This window comes from Curcuma longa, chromosome 20, assembly GCF_044706935.1.
Source record: "Curcuma longa cultivar G26 ecotype Majalengka, Jawa Barat chromosome 20, ITB_CL_G26_1.1, whole genome shotgun sequence".
NCBI classification, from domain to species: Eukaryota; Viridiplantae; Streptophyta; class Magnoliopsida; order Zingiberales; family Zingiberaceae; genus Curcuma; species Curcuma longa.
In genome coordinates, this window is record NC_133880.1 from 1,395,866 (window position 1) to 1,415,493 (window position 19,628).

General features: G+C 34.5%; 1 protein-coding gene across 1 annotated transcript in view; it reads left to right on the top strand.

Moving 5' to 3' along the window:
- Nucleotides 1–18,061, top strand: part of LOC141813149 (phosphatidylinositol 4-phosphate 5-kinase 9) — a 42,399-nt gene extending 24,338 nt beyond the window's left edge. The window contains exons 4-9 of the mRNA XM_074701060.1: nucleotides 9,076–9,241; nucleotides 9,813–9,923; nucleotides 10,057–10,244; nucleotides 16,225–16,382; nucleotides 16,606–16,768; nucleotides 17,683–18,061. Coding sequence (XP_074557161.1) covers nucleotides 9,076–9,241; nucleotides 9,813–9,923; nucleotides 10,057–10,244; nucleotides 16,225–16,382; nucleotides 16,606–16,768; nucleotides 17,683–17,950 — 1,054 coding nt within the window. The 3' untranslated portion in view covers nucleotides 17,951–18,061. The remainder of the gene's footprint in view (nucleotides 1–9,075; nucleotides 9,242–9,812; nucleotides 9,924–10,056; nucleotides 10,245–16,224; nucleotides 16,383–16,605; nucleotides 16,769–17,682) is intronic.
- Nucleotides 18,062–19,628: the final 1,567 nt, after the last annotated feature.

Below are 19,628 nucleotides of genomic sequence, written 5' to 3' on the forward strand. Positions count from 1 at the left end.
ATACTGACTATTCCAGTTCAAATTGAACTATTCAGAGCCAACTCTGACAGCAGTCCCACACATTAATCTGCATGGACACACAATATGAAGTATGGAGACTTAGATATTGCACAAATAACCTCAGCCAATGGATGCACATGATAGGTCTAATCATCCATCTCCAATTATCTCTGTTCATCTCCTATCCGCACTGACATCATTTAAATTCTTGTTCATTCCTAAGTGTTTGAGATGCTCTTCAAATTACTTGGGAAATCTGCTAGATGAAATCAGATCTAGTAGGAAGAGATGAATACAGGTTCCTATGGAATCATATTAAAGTTGAAGTGAGAAAATTAAGAGGATTTATTACCTAGGTGGCCCCTCTACATTATTCACCCCCTTAAATTTTATATGTTTCCAATGGAGTCCTATTTGAGTTTCAATTAGATCCTCAACATGTACTGTGGTTGTTAGTTCCAACCTCAAGTTCAGTGTGTTCATTAACTTAAACACAACCACTCTTATCTCAGCCTTTTTTCCTTGTACTTGTGTTGAGTCAACTAGTACCTAAACTTTGCTACAATTAGATGACCTCAACAATAGATGGTAAGAAAACAAAGCAAAGATTGAAAATAGAAACATGATTGATGATTCCATTTTGATAAGTTTTTAACAGTTCTGATTCTCTTCTTTGAAGCGGTGTTTGAGTTACCTGAACCTTACTCCAGTTGGTGTTTAACCAGTCTAGTGGGTTTTCCAAGTAAATGCATGGACATGAGGAAGAAAAAACCACAATCTAATGTGAAAAGGAACTTGACGAAAAGGACACAACAGTTGTGGTTGAAATAAATATCTATTTGTTTGGTTAATTACATATTTGATCCCTGAATCATCAATCAGTTACAAATTGGCTCCTAAACTTTTTTCTTTTAATCCACTTACATGTTTTCAAAATTGTTTGTTTAGTTCCAATCCATTTATTAGAATTAATTAAGAACAAGTAGCACACTAATTGGTAGCTGTGTAAGCATCCATGTCTTATTCTTATGTCAGCTTGATCATTCTATATTCAGCTGTGAACTCAACAACCACTTAAACGTTATGCTTTTGCCAGTCATATTTATGATAGTGTGAACACAACATGAATGCAAAGGGATTATTTATGTAATTTGTTTACTGTCATGTGTGAAACTGGAGTAGCAACCTGTTGTCATGTGTGATCACTGTCATGCTGCCCAAGCCTCATGTAGACTCAACACCCACACGAGTTTTGGCAAATTCAAGTTCTTGATTCATTAGGCAAAGTTATGTTTGGCCAAAAGACAGTAGCTTTAGGAAACATTCTGTCCTTGATACCTGCAATAGTTGTTGACAACAAGCACTTTGCCAATGGAGAGGGGTGATATTAGGAGTTGATGATACATCATACAAGTTCAGTAGCCATCTAAGCAAGAGGCTGCTTCATCATTTGCATCATTTGGTCTTGGTGATGTTGGAGGTTTCCAACCTTCCTAAAGAATTCCAGAACTAACCAAATATGCTCTCATTTCTGGTGGGGAAAGTGGGGATTATGTTGGGTCTATGATAAACTTTGAATTCTCATGGTCTTCTTAATTTCATAGGCATAGGCAGGTGCACTTAGGATCTTTTCATTTGTTTTAAATTGCAGTTAAAACCTCTTTGTTTGTTGTAACTGAAACACCTATTCTAAATTATTGTTGATATAGCTTTGTCTCCTTGGGCGGTGATTTTTGTTGACTTGTCAGTGGGTCAGCATGATGAGATGATGGGTTGGCGACTTGGGTCAGTCGATGCTCCCCTTTGAATGGTCAAGGCATCCTTTTAGTTAATCATCTCTGATGTGGACCAGTGGCACAGTAATGCTGTTGAACATGATTGAAATTTTGAGGCGAGAGTTTGACTCTATCTTTGAACATGCTGCCCAAGCGTTTATGATTACTTTATGATGCAACGACCTTTGTTTTGGAATATGAGCACTTCAAATTCTATGACCCAAACAAACTTCAACACCTTGGAACTCTAGAAGTAGAGAAGAGAACTTGAGTGGAAGATTCTTACTTGAATTTGGAGCAACTTGGAATGAAAGTTTGTGGTTGTGTTTATAGGAATGGGGAGACATGACAAAAGGGCAGAAACCAAGATTGCATCCCTTAATTTGAATTTGTATTTTGAAGGGATATAAGGGGAAAGAAAATCCCTTGGGGACCATTGTTGTGAACATTGCTAAACAGACACTGTACAATGACTGCTTGGTACTGTTGGGTAGCGAAATTGAGAATGGCGCATCCCCATCTCTGTTTCATTAATTTGGGCTTGGCCCCATTAATTGGTCTTATCTAATGCCATGAAATTAAAGCCTAATTTGGCTATAGGTGTTATACAACAGCCCCTCTTTAGGCTCTTATGCTTGTCCCCGGGGCAATGGTGCAACGGTAGGACATCCGGGTTGTGACCTAGGGACCCGCGGTTCGATCCCCAGCTACGGCGTATTTGCAAGAATTTTCTTCCAAATGGGGAACGCAATCAAAGGATGTTGGGCATCTGGATTGGACGCCGTATGCGCTTCCCGATTTACCCTGGTGGTCGGTGAGAAATTTCTGTGGGACCGGACCGGCCACTCCCAGGGATTGAGTCCATGAGACTGACTGGGATTTATCATTCTTTTAGGCTCTTATGCTCAATTGGGCTGTTGGTTCAATTAGAGTTAACAACCCAATTTGGATTGCCAGACCAATTAAGGCTAGTGGCCCAATTACATGCACTGCACCCTGCCCAATTCAATTTGGCTCAACCCAATTAGAGCTATGTGTCACATATTCCCTTCTAGCCCCACATGGTATTAGCGCTCATATATTCATGTTCGTCGACTACTCGTGTATAGGTTTGTGTCCTCGTCATGATCATAAATGGATCTAGATGAAACTGGTAATATTGATTACAGTTTTCTCTATCTCAAGTAGCTCATAATTTTATATTAATTTCTTATTCTCTTGAGGAATTGATTTTATGACAATCTATTTGCAATATAGAATGTACATACGCTTACTCAATTTCATTGGTTATGAAATCCAATTTCCAACACATGGTTGAATATGAACTAAAGAGAAACTTTTCATCCCAAAAATTGTGGTTCTCTTATTTACAAGGTAGGTGAATTCTCAAGTAAATGCGCTTATATTTGGTGTATATGCTGACAAATAGGGATATATGCATGGAGTTTTTAGAATATCTTTGCAAAGGTTCTTCTAGTCCTCCATTTGTTGCTATGGACAACAGTAATGCTTGTGATTGCAACATGCCAAAGTTTGAAATGATGATTTTTTTTTTTTTAGTTTACAATTACCTAATTAATACTTCAGATTTGATTACCTGCCTTGCCAGGTACTTAAGATGTAAGATTAACTTCATCTGTGAAACTAAATGAATTATTATGATATTGTAGTTGATTGGTGATTTATAACTTTAATTTCCTTGTGGCAACTTCTAATTTGTGTTGTTTCAGACATACTGCTCATATTCAACTCATGAAATTTCTTACAAGCTTAGTCATGTTCCTTGAATACTGCTGAACTATAATCCAGTGATTTGGATGTCATATTCCATCACCTTAGGAGGTTGAGTAATGGAATTTTCCCTCTTTGGAAGTAAAGAGGGTCAAAAGTACACACCCATTTACTGGTGATATTAGTCAATGAAATTTCATCACTATTAACTAAATATGTTCTAATTTTATTTATCCCATATCTTTGAAGTCCAGTGTAGTGATTTTGCATCATTATGTTTTAGCTTTGCATCGGCTTCTTTGTACTATATTCAACACTTGAATTTGTGCACATTTATTTTCCCCAGCTGCATTTCAGTGAGGTTTAACTCTCAACAATGGTGTTTATTTCCAGGTATACTGTAGGAAAAATTACACCAATACAAAGGCGTGAAGTGCGAGCATCAGATTTTGGTCCTAGAGCAAGCTTTTGGATGAATTTTCCAAAAGAAGGTTCGCAGCTCACACCTCCACATCGTGCTGAAGATTTTAAATGGAAAGACTATTGTCCAATGGTATTCAGGTCTGCACTAACAACAATTATTCATATGCTTGAAGTTTGATCATACATTTTCTGGTCTAGTTGTTATGTGCTTGTAAAATCTATACGAAGACGACAAACTTTCCCATACTCTGCCTGTGCAATAAAGCCTAGCGATTGCTTCATATAGACTTCTTCTTGAAGATCACCATGAGAAAAGCATTTATGATGTCTAACTTATGTAAGGGCCAATTATGAGTAGCTATTATGGAAATAAATAACTGAACAGAAGTAAGTTTAGCAATAGTAGAAAAAATATCAAAATAATTCACTCCATAAGTTGGGGGCAGTCTTTAGCAACAAGATAGGTTTTTAGTCAAGCAATAGACCCATCAAGATTGACTTCAACTATAAACATCCATTTATATCCAATTGCCTTCTTCGTTGTAGGTAATTTGACTAGGTCCAAGTACCATTGTCATCCATAACATTCATTTCTTCGATCATAGTATTATACCAACTGGGATGAGATAAATTACATGAACAGTTTTAGGAAGGGATATAAAATCAAGAGATGCAATAAAGGAACAGGTAGATGATAAGTGGTTATAAGACACAAAAGAAGATATTGGATAAGTACATTGGCCTTTACCTTTGCGAAGAGCAATTGGTACATCATCACTTGAAATTAAATTGATTGATGAAGAAGCTAGCGCAAGACATGGATCAGGAGGAATATATCATCGAGAATAAACCTACTGTATGAGAGGCTTAACAAGAATATATTTAATAGGATAAAAAATAGAGGATGTGACGGTATAAAATAACAAATCATCATTGCCCCCTTTGATTAGGGCGATCGGTAGAGGAAAAGAAAGGTGTGGTTTCAAGAAAAGTGAAATCAGTGGACACCAAATAGTTATTAAGATTAGAAGAGTAACGTCTATATCCTTCTTTTAACACGAGAATACTAAAAAAAACACACTTCAGAGATTTTGGATCAAGTTTTGTGACTTAAGGATGAATATCCCGAACAAAGTAAGTACAACTAAATGTTCTAGGTTTAAACAAAATAATGACTTATTTGAAAGGAGAATGTGATGAGGAGTCTCATCATAAAGAACAGATGATGGTATATGATTAATTAGAAAATAAGCTGTGGAAATTGCATTTGTCCAAAACTATTTAGGAACTTGCATTTGAAATAATAAAACTCTTAACAGTTTTAAGAAGATGACTATTCTCTCTTAGGAATCCCATTTTGAAATGGTGTTAACATAAGAGGTCTGATGGAGAATGCCATGTTAAGTTATGTAAGTTTGAAAAGATTTGATAGGTATTCCTTAGCGTTATCACTTGCAATATTTGTATAAAGGGCAGTCCGGTGCATGAAGGTCCCATCAATGTAGGCTTCCGAGAAGGGTCAAATTATATTGGGTCTTTTATACGCAATCTTACCTTGCATTGTAAGAATTTTTTGCGACTCGAACCTGCGACCACTAGGTCACATGGCAGTAATTTTTCCTTCGCAATATTTGTATAGGAACATTACATCGAATTTTAATCTCAACAAAAAAAAAGGCAAAGAAATGAAAGAATAACTTAGAATGACTTTTCATCAAATATAACTATGTCATACGAGAAAAATCATTAACAAAAATAAAAAAATACTAAACCCAAGTTGAGACATAATAGGACAAGTCTCCAAACATCTAAAAGAACTAATTCAGAAGGAGAACTAGCTCGTTTATTGACTCTTAGACTTGAACTAAGACGATGATGTTTAGCAAACTGACATAACTCACAATGTAATGAGGATAGACTATAAAATTGGGGATGAACTTTCTTCAATACTAGGACAAAAGGATGACACAACCGTCAATGTGCTTCGGATGGGGTCCTTTACCAATAATTTTCTTTGTCCTAAGATCTTGAAAAAGATAATAATCAAGAAAGAATGAGACATAACAGTTAAGAGTTTGGGTGAGCTTAATTATAGAAATTAAATTAAAAGACAACCAAGGTAAGCTTAAGACATGGTGTAATGGAATTGAAGGAGTTGGAGTAATTATGCCAAACCTAAGAACATAAGAGGTTGATCTCAAGGTTCAAAATCTCGAGTTGTGCCAAAGTTTCGATCTTGAATGGAACGATATTATTTCGGTATCGTGTCGATGTTTCAAAGTATGGTGCTAGTGATGGAATGAAGTTGAAGAAGAAAGGAGATGAAACATAGGAAGGAGACATTCTCTGTACTGAACATGGTTTTAAATTACCGAAACTTAACACATGCAATGTCTCCTTACCTTCATCTCCTTCCTCCTTCAATCTTCAATTTGTCACCAATACCATGCCTATCTTTCTGATCAAAGACCGAAACTACAGCAGAACTCAAGATTTTGAACCTTAGTACCACGTGGTATCGAGTTTTGGTGATTTACTAGAACAATACATTTCGACCGTTTTGCTTGACATGGTGTAAGATTTCAAATCATGGTTGACCAATTTGTTAAAGTAACAATAGAAGTATAGTATGTGATTGAAAAGTAGAGGACAATTTAGAATTACCTATTATATGACCTGTGACATTAGAATTAATGATCCATTTGGAGGATGAGGAAACAAGACATGTATTTGGTTTACTTGACTCGGCTATGATAGTAATTGGTGTAGATGAAGATTTTAACGATTTTTGGTACTGAGAGAATTTGACATATTCATCAGAAATCATGACAAATTTCTTCTTAGCCATATCACCAAAGAGCAACAAGAACCAAAAGAAAATAGAAAACTAAATCTAAAACACTAAAGAAATTTTGAACTTGTTGCATAAAAACGTTCCACACGTAGAATAGATGCTGACTCAACCAGGTACATGAAGATGTTGTATGGAGCAGGGTGAACGGAATAGTGATAAACGAAGAGATTTCTGGTAGTGAACACATCATCATGTGTTGACGTGTGGGATTGGACTAGAGAACTCGTAACGGTGCATGTGGCTCGTGGAGATTTTAATGATTGGAATCTAGGCGATGACAAATCGAGGATCGGCGGTTCCTCTTAGGCTAGTGGTAGTTAATGCAAGAGAAGAGTTGTTGGTATTGATCAATAATGGAAGAGAAGAGGAGGTTAGGGTTTGGAATGATGGCTAGGGTTTTGAATGCTGACTAGGGTTTGTTCTGAAACCATATTAAGAAATTTTGGAGGAATTAAAAATATGTTATTTATTTTATGCATCAATCTCATACACATATACAGAGACTATCTAAACTTAATCAAATTCATACAGTGAAGGTAAATCAATCTGTAACATTATGTATTCTCCTTTTTATCATTTTTGTTTGTTGAGTTAGAAGTAAATATGACAACACTACCTGTTTACCTATCTAGAAATTGGGAGTGCTGTGAATCTAGTTGCAATGCTAGTTAGGAGGTGGACTCAAACAACATTGATGGCTTAGTGCCATTCAGAGATGTCGTCCATCTCCTCCATTTGATTTGTTTAATGTAGGTTGATCTCTGTGGGTGGAAGGGGAGTAGAAACATGAGTGGAGACAATGAAAGGGAGGAACTTGTAGCTAGTTAGAGTGCACCCTAGATAGGAGCAATCTCAGTGATGATGCTAATATGGAGAACTTGGGTGGTCATGATCAGGCTTTCAATGGTTGTATGAGGGTCATCGAGTTCTCAAGATGTACTACGATAGGGATCATGTTCTTGCCGACATTATATGCAAGGACAATCTGGTGGGCGCTCACAAATGATTTAGGTAGTTGAAGATGAGGACTTGTGGCATTTAACCTTGTTATGCCTAAGGGTAGGCCTGCTTCAAATCTCAAACCAACCAACAATTTTAAACAGTAACTTCAAATTATAATTGAACTGAAATGGAATTTGGAAAGTCCCAAAAGTGAGCAAACTTTTGTGGTTCCATTTAAACCAAAATATAAAAGCAACATTTTAAGAAATCTTTTCAATCAATTTCCTTAATGATACATTTATTTCAGCAAACTGTTTGATTAAAAATTCTCAGAGTATTATAGATCATTCTTATAGCTAAGTTAGCTTCCATTAGTTTGTCTTTAAGATTTTTTTGTTTGTTTGTTTGTTTTGGATATCTGTGAATCCACCATGAATTTTCTTATTTGGTAGAATATGCACAACCTACTGGGCTGTTTGTATCAGAAAGCACAAACTTGTTGCAGCTCTGCTTTTTCTTTCTTATGTTGTTGCATACTTCCAAACTTCTCTGTTTACTTGCATAATATCCTTTGTACTTATTCCTTTTTAAAAATTTTTATATTAGAATAATATTGAAGCTCTACTTTGCCTTAAAAAGGAGAAATTTTGTGAGTGATGTCATTTGATGTATAAAAAATGTGATTAATCTCATTCTTTTTATTTGCCCTAGAAATATGTTAGTGCATGTTCTCTTCTTATGTCAAGTTATCCTTTCTACAATCTACGAATGAAGTTCACATGCCTTCAATTCTTAGTAAGAAAATGGTGGGTAGTCATCATGCTCTACTATTTATTTTATGACTATGCTTGTTTGCATGATGTATCATGTGATTTCTATTCATGTTTCATAGTGAATTTCCTAGGATTCATAATCAATTTTGTTGGGACTGGAGTGTGATTTTTTGTCAGATTGTGATCTATTTGAATGTGTGTACATCTTTTGTATTTCTACTTTCCAGTCTTGTTGCAAGACAAATTTGGATTTAGGGTGGGTTATTTGGATGGAAAGATGGGTGGGTGAGTTGTGTGTGTGTGTGGCGGGGGAGGGGGAAGAGTAGGAGGGTAAAGTGTAAAAAAATTTCCATGAATGATGGAACTCCTCTTGTGAGAGGCTTTTCCACTCTCCACCTACTAATTTTCCACCTAGGGAAACCCAAAGGTCAAGGAACTTTACTTAATGCTATCTAATATATTTTCGTTTTTTTTCTCTATATTTGAATTCATTCGTTGTTTGTGTATTAAATTTGTTGATACCTTCTTATGTTAGCCTTTCAATTTTATTTTTTTCAATGTCTCTTTTCATTTGCAGAAACCTACGAGAAATGTTTAAAATTGATGCTGCAGATTATATGATGTCAATATGTGGTAATGATACACTCAGGGAGCTTTCTTCTCCTGGGAAAAGTGGTAGTATATTTTTTCTTTCCCAAGATGATCGGTTCATGATTAAGACTCTCCGTAAATCAGAAGTCAAGGTATTTTTCTCATCTATTATTTGGCTATTTTAGCTAGCTGATGGATAATTAGGATCTTTGAATTTACAAATTAGTAAAAGAACTTTCCCTTATTTTCATATGATATCATACAAGTTATTGAAAACTGAAATCTAGTAATTTTTAGCATCGAACATACTGGAAGACATTGTTGGAAACTGATCCTGTATTTTTAAGGCATGGTGGTTACCTTGATATGACCAATAAATTTGGTGATTAAAGTGAATTTATGTGCAACAAATAATACCACCCCATCAGAGTCTATGGGTGTAATTTGTTACTCTTCCATTCAAATTATTTGCCATATTTTGCTCCTATGCAGTCTATGTATAAAATAGTATTTCTGTGATTCTCTGTAGCATCCTTTTAACTACTATTTGAGTTGTTTAATAAAATTAAATATGTACTTTTAAGTGGACCATTCTCAAAGAGGTCTTTAGTTCTTTGCTTTCAACTCTCTAAATATAGCAGCACAAGGGAACATGAGCCCTTTTCTTTTTAATTTAAAACAATCATTTTCATTTTAGTTTTACAAATATCATTACTTTTGTAGGTCCTGTTGCGAATGCTGCCCAACTACTATCATCACGTCCGAACTTATGATAATACCCTCATCACTAAATTCTTTGGTCTTCACAGGGTCAAGCCTTCTAGTGGGCAAAAGGTAACATGAAATTCAAGTAATATCTTTACAAAAGTCTGTTTCTTGCAATGTAATCTTTGTCAACTATTTCATTGTAGAAATAAATTGAATTCTTGGATATTGTATAAAGAAAAACTGATCCTTTATTTTGCAGTTCAGGTTTGTTGTAATGGGGAACATGTTTTGCACAGAATTGAGAATTCACAGGAGATTTGATTTGAAAGGGTCGTCCTTGGGACGATCAACTGAGAATGTTGAAATAGATGAGAACACAACGCTGAAAGACTTGGATCTTGATTACTGCTTTTATTTGGAGCCTTCTTGGAGAGATGCTTTGCTCAAGTAAGAGAATGTTCTTATAACAAATAGTTAAGTGATTTCATGTAGTTAATTATGATCTTGAAGATCAATTAAAAGATTCATGAAAAGAAATTTCACAAAGCTCTAGTTGGATGGTATTAATCCTTTACAAAGCCCTTCCACCACTGAAGTTTGCTAGTACTGATTATGGACTATTTTACACTAAGAAAAAGAGAGAATCGTCTATATTTATCATGCTATATAAGATTGACCATTAGCTTCATGCAAAAAGTGGCTAGACAGCAAGCTAATATGAATAATATGATTTTTCACACTCTAGATTTTGGATAATTAATTTTACCAAATTGGTATGAAGCATGATATTTATGGATGTTTCCACGAGGTTTTTTGAGGTTACATGTGCGACATCAAATTACAGTCACATCTTTAGCTTAGAACTAAATAAGGTTTTAAACCTCTGATTGTAGTACTAATCTAAAATAATGTGGTATTAGTGCCTAGTCGTATTGGCACATGTTATGGGCGTGCATTAGTCTAACAATTTGCTACATGTTATGGATGTGCACTAGTCTAACAATTTGTAATTTTTCTTAAGTATACAATTTAATAACATATATCTCTTGAAGGGGAGCCTTGGCGCAATGGTAAAGTTGTTACCATAAAACTGGTGGTCACGGATTCAAGTCGCGAAAACAACCTCTTGCAATGCAAGAGAAGACTGTGTATAATAGACCCTTCCTCAAGACCCTGCATTGGCGGGAGTTTCGTTTGCTCTTATACCAATATTATTTCTTAGATTATTAATCATATGCTCCACTAAGGATTTTGTTGGTGCGCCCCACGTTTGTAGTTTGCATCTAATTTTGATGGTTGGTTAAAGTTTAAGTTAAGGAGATAATGTTGATCTCGCATGTGTTATGCGGATGCAGGGAACTTGATATATATTGCAAGTTTAACAATGGAGTTCAAGTAGGTTGATGAGGATTGGCACATAGAATCCCAAGTAGATCGATAAGGATTGAATACTTTGTACATGGAAGTTCAAGTAGGTCACAAGGATAAGATATTTGGCAGAATCAAGTCCCACCAAATCAAGGGACTCAATGTTAGTCAATGTAATGAAGTCTTGGAAACGAGGAGTCTCTAAGCATGTAACACCTAGAAGCTAGGAGACTTCTTGGCACAATGAAGTCCCGGAGACATTAAGAGCCTCTTGTCAGGAAGATAAACTCCTGTAAGGAGAGTCGAGTGCACTTGTATTCAGGGTACCAGTGGGACTGATTAGGAGCAGACTCGACCTAAGAAATGATTGGAATTAGAAGGTGAGTCGATTAATGCCTTAGATTAATCGATTCTAGGTTGAAAAAAATGTCAATCAACTAGGTAGTTGACTGATATTCTGGATTTAGAATTCAAACCAAAACTCCTCAAACCCTAAATCTCAAACCACGAATAGAATGAGGTATTTTGTTTGAGTGTCAACTAGTAGCCGACTCAATATCGAACAAAAATGAACAGTTGACTCATCATTGAACAAAAACAAATAGAATGTGTTTATTTGGGGGCTAGTCGACTAATTAGTCTACTAAGACCATATCAATCGACCAAATGCTCAAGGCAGTCAATTGATGAGGAATCAAAAGAGTCATCGATTTGACAATAATGATCTATAATGATTGGATACCTACTGGCTATTTTTCAAGCAATCAACTGATGAATCAAATTAGCGACTGAAGTATTCGTTGCAGAACCAAGGCTAAAATAAAAAGAAGCAGCTATATATATGCGGCCTTGGAGACTCAAATTGACTACTGAAAGTTTACTTTATTGCGCTCATTGTAAAAGCGTTCTTTGCTCTCCACTCTATGTTTCTCTTATAATTCCAAATCATTGTAAGAAGAGCTTGTAAGTTTCTCCACCTTTGGTTGTTTGTTGATTAGGAGAAAGATTAATGGTGCTTCGAGGGGTAATACACCAATAGATCATAGGCAATGGAGTAGGAGCTCAAGGGTGTCCAACCACATTAAATTCCCTGTTGGTTTGAGCTTACTTGTGCTTTTAATTGTTTGTTTGCAGCATTAACCTTGATTGTAGACAAGAAGTGGACCAATAGGCTATTCAACCCCCCCCCTCCCCCCCCCCCTCTCTAGCCTTTTTCAGCCACAACAATTCAAAGTAGCATTCTGAGATGACGTACTAGTCTTATAACAATTCCTAGGAGAAGTTTTTCCCTCTCACCTCGTCAGATATGGAGAAAATTGTTTCAATTTGGGGAAAGAAGTGAATGTATATATGGTGGAGGAAGCCTTGTTTGCTCTCATTGTCTTGATCCAATTGTATGCTAATTGGTTGATTGTACAATATATTCCCCTTATGCCAACATGCATTGATTGGTTTTCTAAATTGTACTCTTAACTCTCTGCATGACTATTTATCCATCTATGATTTTCTTCAACAAGGTTATAATGTTGAACCTTTGTAGTACTATAAATTTCTCCAATTCTCTAGTAACTTATCATGCCTTGACAACATGACCCAACTTCCCATGTTAAGTTCCAACCTCAAAAACTTTTAAAACTAATCTCGTTAAGGTGGCATACAAATCCCAAATAAAGGACAATATGCACTTAATTCAATTTGTAATCGTTGCCCCTAGTATCTTAATTCAATTTTGTAATCATTGCCATTGATTTGTTTTACATTTCTCAAACTGGTATTAAAATTGGAACTGAATGACATGCAAGCTATACATGAACTAGGGTAATTAAATAATCTCTTTCAAGATTGATTTAAGTTTTTTTTTTCTACTTACCATGCATGTCCTTTAGGCTCAATGCTTTCGTTATGTTGTTGTAATTTTTAGTATATTTGTATCACTTGTATTGGACTTTGTATTAGACATTAAAGTATTAAGCTATGTCGATTAGCCTACATAAAATTTACCATTCCATCCATCGACCAACGTGCGAGATGGTTTTAATATTGGCAGTAGCTTGTCCTTACTTTCTTGGCACCAATAGAGACATTGAGAAAGAGAGGACTACTAGAAGAGGGGAGAAGGGGATTGAGATGACAATCACACACCATGATAGAGAAACAAAAGAGAGATCAACATAGATAGGAAGGAAGAGAGGACTACTAGAAGTGGGGAGAAGGGGATCGAGGTGATGATCACACATGGTGGTAGAGAAACAAAAGAGAGAGAGAGCAACAAAGACATTGGGGAAGAGAGGACTACTAAAGGAGGGGAGAAGGGAATCAAGGATTCGTTGATGAGTGACACATGCATAGTTGGTGACTAGTGGTGGGTGGTTGGCAGTGGCCAAGGTAGAGGATTTAGGAGAGAGGAGAGCACGTGAAGTGAGAATTAAATAACCCCTAACCTCTAAAGAATTTCATTAAGCTAATTAAAGAAGACTGAACAAAACTTCCCTATATATAAATTTGATTCAATTCTAGAATGACAAAAAATAAGTCCCAATCGAGTCTAATTTCAATTTACCCAAGCCTAATCACCATGTGTATTCAATAGGGTCCACCTAACGCTAAAGTCATTCTTACTCGACCTTGAAACCCAAATATTGGTTTGGTTTAGATTCATTAATCACCCAAAATATTTAAAAATAATAATTTAAAATAGAAAATTTTAAATAGGATAAACTTCAGTATCTAACATTGATGAAGATTATATTTTGACTTCTATGATGTTGGTAGAGACTAGGAGATTGTGAGGGCAAGTGATAGAAAAACTAGGGTTCGATGAGATGGGCTTTAGTTTTTCTTCTTATGTGTTTTTTTTGTTCAGGTGTTGAGTAGTAGCTAGGGTTTTGATAATCTTGAATATAAAATTCTTTAAATTTGATTGAATCGAGTCCCATTTTAAATAAATTTTATATTATCAAATAAAATAAAATTTAATTATAAAACTTAAAATATAATTTAAATTCAAAATATAATATTTTACATCTTCAAAATCTAAAAAATATTGGATCTCTATATAATATTTTACACCCTTAACAATGAAGGTTTTTAGAACTTGTAAAATCTAAATTGCTCTAATGTTAAAAGGTTTGAAGGGCAAATATGCCTCAGGTTAGAGAGACCAAAGAAGGTCCTACTTTTTTTGTTGCTCCTTGCAATTTCTACCTGTAATAGATTATAAATGTAAATTATTGTGGAATTTAAGAAGTATACAATATAAGTACTAAAAGTAAAAAAAAAAAATTGTTGCACGCATTTTTCACTTTGAGAACTGAAGCAAGCAAATTGATTAACAAATATAAACAAAAAAAAACATGCATTTAGCAATCTAATTAACTATTAAGTAAATAACTAATTAGAATAAAATACTTGATTAAAAATGTTGGAAAATTAGTTTCCATAACCAATAAATCGAATATGGACATGGACGACTATTTTGCGACTAGACCATCATAAACTAATTCTTGAGTAAATGAGAAATTAATGTCTAAAATTATTTGAGTAAAGAAGGGTTGGTTGACATGATCGGAGGAAAATAGTAATAGGTTTATAGATGCGAATACACGAGTGCTTACTCGAGTATGCGTGAATGTCAATTTGCATAGAACCATTTAAGGGGCGATTGAAAATTGATTATTAATTTTTCTGCAAAATAAATCAATTAATTAATTAATCAATGGATTAATTAATTAATTATAAGATTAATTGATACTGTTGTAATTAAAATATTAATCAATTAATTATGGTTGCATATGCCATGCAGCTGAAATTGAAACTGAGGCAGCAGAAATTATTGTTTAATTAATTAATTGATTAAGTAATTAATCAATTAATTAAATTGATGTGCAGTGCTGTTGAAAATTAAAAAGGAAAAGAAAGCGGCCGGAAAAGATTAATTGATCTAATTAATTAAATCAATTAATACCTCACCCCTCAGATACCCTTCAAACCCTATAAATAGTTCCCTTTCTCATCTTCGCAATACAAGCAAGACAAGTCTCTTCTTGTGCTTTCCTCTCTCTCTCCCTCTTATCTCCAAAAAGAGTTTCAAGGTTTTGAAAGTTCGTCGAGACTCGAAATTTGGAGTGCTATCATTTCGAGTCATATTGCCAAGAAACCGTAAGCACGTCTTAAGGGAAGAAGGTATGACTTTCGCCTCAATCTTAAATCTCTTATTCGAAGGGATAATGTTACCCGAAAGATAGGTCGAGATTTGAGGTGTTCGACGACCGACAATATCAAGTCGGTGACTGACAAGACTAAGTCCGTGACACAATATCGAGAAGGGTGTGCTGAGAAAATGAAGGGGACTATATCCACATTGTCATATTGAGCTCTACCGGTTCGAGCCGTCAACTTATCGACGAGTTGACTGATTGGACTTAGGTTGTTGGATCAACATCGACAATCTCCAAAAAACAACAAAAAAATGCAATTTGTACTAAATAAAATGCATTATATTATCGTTAATAATATAATTAAATAAGTATCAAAATCATAGTGGCACAACATGATATAGTATAAAAAATGTATCGTTGTAATCAAAGATCAAAACTCTAACAGTGCCAAATTTTAAACCTTTGCTTTATATGGTCTTTATTGAGCTTTATATAGCTTGCAACATCTTGTATGAATTGCAACTGAAAGAAATGTAATGACCAATGTCACCTAGTGCCTATCTTGTTTAGAATGTTGTGTCTAGAATGTTGTGTCTCACCTGAAAGGCCCGCTATGGGGCAAGATTAAAGTACATTATCCAAATGTGTTATTTCTTGAATATAATTTTAATATCAGTATTTGTATGATTCTGTAGTTGAGGATAGGGTAATTGTAGATGGAACAAGAATGGTTGTGGACACTTCATGTGTCTAAGAAGTTCAACTTGATTGCTTTTTTATTTGCAATACCATTGAACATGTATTTGAATGTCTTCTGAGTTTGAATATCTGCATCAAAGAAATTAACGTGGTTGTTATTCTTTTTTATACTTGTCTTTGAAAGTTCTCTATTTATACTGCAGACAGATTGAAATTGACAGTAAATTTTTGGAGACTCAACACATAATGGATTATAGCCTACTATTAGGTGTGCATTATAGAGCCCCGCGCCACTTGCAATCATTTACATCATATAACCAAAGTGTTACACGAGATGGATTGACTATTCTCTCAGAGGAAGGTGAGAAATGTTTCCTGCTCCAAAACAAAAATGCTTAAATTTGGTTGTTATTCTGAAAGGAAAGTTACTCAAAGTCCAGCACAACAAACCTGATCCATGTAAAGAATTGCATTTCTTGAGTTTGTGTTATTGTTTCAGAAGGGCAATCACTTTTTTATGCTAGTAAGCACAACAAACCTACCCCTTTTAGTAATTTTATGTGTTCCAATGATATTTCTTTCAGATGCACAGGAGGATGAGATTTTTAACTATCCACAAGGCCTGGTTTTAGTTCCACGTGAAAGTGATGAAAGTGTTGTTGTGGGCCCTCATATAAGAGGAAGTCGTCTGCGTGCATCAGCTGCTGGTTTTGAGGAAGTGGATCTACTTCTTCCAGGCACAGCAAGGTAAGTTTTCTTGAAATTTTATGAAAATTTGGCTATTACGTGGACAACTTCCTGATAGCATTCCCTGAATTTTTTTTTATCTTGCTTGGAATATTGCTAGAAATGATGAGAATGAGGTTAGCAGCAACAGTTAAAAAATAGGGTTCAGAAAATGTATTGCGTTGCAAAACATATCTTTGAGATTCAAAGGATGTTTCCAGTATACAATTTATTTACACAACAATAACAATAAATGGCCAGTGTTCTCAACTATGGTCACGGGGATATCATTTTTTATAACAGCTGAAAGTCAGTTTTGCATGTTTATTTACATGGATCAAGTCTTAGGAATTTCCTTGAGTCAGTCTTATTCTACAGAGGAAAGCATTTGCTCAAAGAAATTTGAGAATTGACAGGGAGAAAATGTAGGTTGAATGATCATATATATTGACAACAAGCATATTACAATTTAAGTGGAACAAAAAGGAAACCAGAGGTTATCAAAGTTCAGTACTATTGAAGCCAAAAAGGGTGTCAAATCCAATCCAAAATGCTGATGTACTTGGTTAGAGAATATTTTGTATTTAAGAATACTTATTATGTCTCAGCAATGTAAGACTAAAGGGGTGGAATTTCTACCTCATCCCATTTTCTCTACCACTGGTACATCTTTCAACATGTCATCTCTTTAGACCCAACATTGCTAAAGGCGAGGGATTGACCAGGTCCTATGTTAATTCCTAAGACAATTTACAATCAAATTCAAACTGTCAAGGCAAGTAGAGGGGGGATTTTTTGTATTGCCTTTGACATGTCTTCTTTCAATTAATTCTCTCTTGGTGGTGCAGAAACATTTCACTTACGCCCAAGCAACGAATTTAATACATAATCTATTACTTCCGTGGAATTTGACATTAGTTTGATGTCCATATTAGGCTTCAAATCCAGCTGGGCGTTAACATGCCTGCAAGGGCAGAGTATATTCCTGGGAATGATGGAAAGGAGTCTATTCATGAAGTTTATGATGTTGTTCTTTATCTAGGGATCATCGATATTCTGCAGGAATACAACATGACCAAGAAAATCGAGCGCGCCTACAAATCACTACAGTTTGATTCTATTTCTATCTCGGCAGTTGATCCAGAGTTCTATTCTCATAGGTTTTTGGATTTTATCCAAAAAGTTTTCCCTGAAAATGCATAATATGCAACCATGTTTGTACTAAATCCTACCTTAGTTATCAGTTTCATAATTTTTTTCCTTCGAAAAAAGGAGTATTTATCATCAATTCATTTGAATTTGGTTTGATTATTGTTCTTGGTCTGAAATGTATAGCTGATGCTTCATTCATTTCTTTGCATTGCATGTTTTGTTCATTTGCATCGCCTTAGATTTTTTTTTTTAAACCAAATTAGCATTATGGGACCTTCACACAACTGCATGTGAAGGATTTTGATTCAGTCCTCCGACCTAAATCTGTTTAATCTTTACTCTAGTGATTAATCAATTTTTTTAAATAAAAAGCCAAAAGTAGATTTAACAGTTTTAGTAACTTTTCACATGGATTTTTATATGTAGGGCTTTTATTTTTGTGTTTTTTAAAAAAAAATCTTCATAGAATAAGCTTGAATTGAATCATATTATATTGCCTTGTTTTTCTTTGCACTAGGTGCTTATCATTTTGGTCTACCAAGGCAGTTGCTTTGTAGTCCTTACATGTTGAGCATTTTTTCATGTAAGGCGAAGATTCACTGGGTAATATGCAGTGAGATGATTTTGATTTGGAAACTAAAGTTGATTTTTTTAGAATTTATAATTGTTTAGAACTATGTATTTTGGGAAATTATGTCTTATAGAAAAATGAAATTAACTTTTTTGAATTAAAAAAATATGTTAGTAATTATATCTTTTTGGAGATTTAAGTCGAGACTACATCAGTATTAATTATGCTTTTTTGGTCTTTTTATAATCTTATAATTTTAATATACACTTTTATTTTCTAATGTAATAAAATAAAGAGTTCGATGGTCCTTTGAGTTGCATCATGGGAATACTCTCTGACCCTAATCCTAGTATTTTCATCAAATTCTTCCTTGTCTTTAGTTTTGAGACAATTTTTTTATTTGATTATCTTCTTTCATTTTTTTTTGGCAAAATATTTTGATGATTTTTTTCAGCGGTGATTACTGTCCATTGTCTTGTATTAAGGCATAAAATGGTTTTGTCTTATAAAATTTACGTCAAGATATTGTTTTAAAAATGAATTCAAGCTTTCGTTTAAAAAATTTATGATGTTAAATTGTTCATTAAGATTTATTTGTATTTTTTGGTCGATGGAAATTTTTTATATGGTCAGATCAATTATCTTTAAAATTAATCGGATTGTACAAATTAAATATTTGAATTATAAAAATTTATATATAAATTCAAAAACTGGAAAACTTTGGGACAGCGAAACCGTAGTTGAACCAAAAAAACCTGAACTGATTGCTCAAACCATTACGTCGCACAGAAATAAATGCAAGTCACAATTTTGTATTGAAAAGGCGCAGATTGTAATTTTGTAATGGTAGGAATGTAAAATTTTAAATTTTGAGGTCATTTGGGCTATTGCGGTTATAAATAAAATTATAAAATTTACGGGCAATCTATGATGGATGTCCCGATAACTAATCCAAGTTGTGGATACAAATGCAGATTAATAAACATTGAGGGGAAATTTGTAATATTGTTGGATTTTAATCATCAAAGGTTAAACTTTATAATTTGAAATTAATCTCTCCGAGGGTGAATTGTTGAATTTGAAAGTTTTTAAGTATCAAACTCGAATAATGTCAATTAATAATCCGTGTTTAATTGCAGCGACTCCGGTGGCTCATAC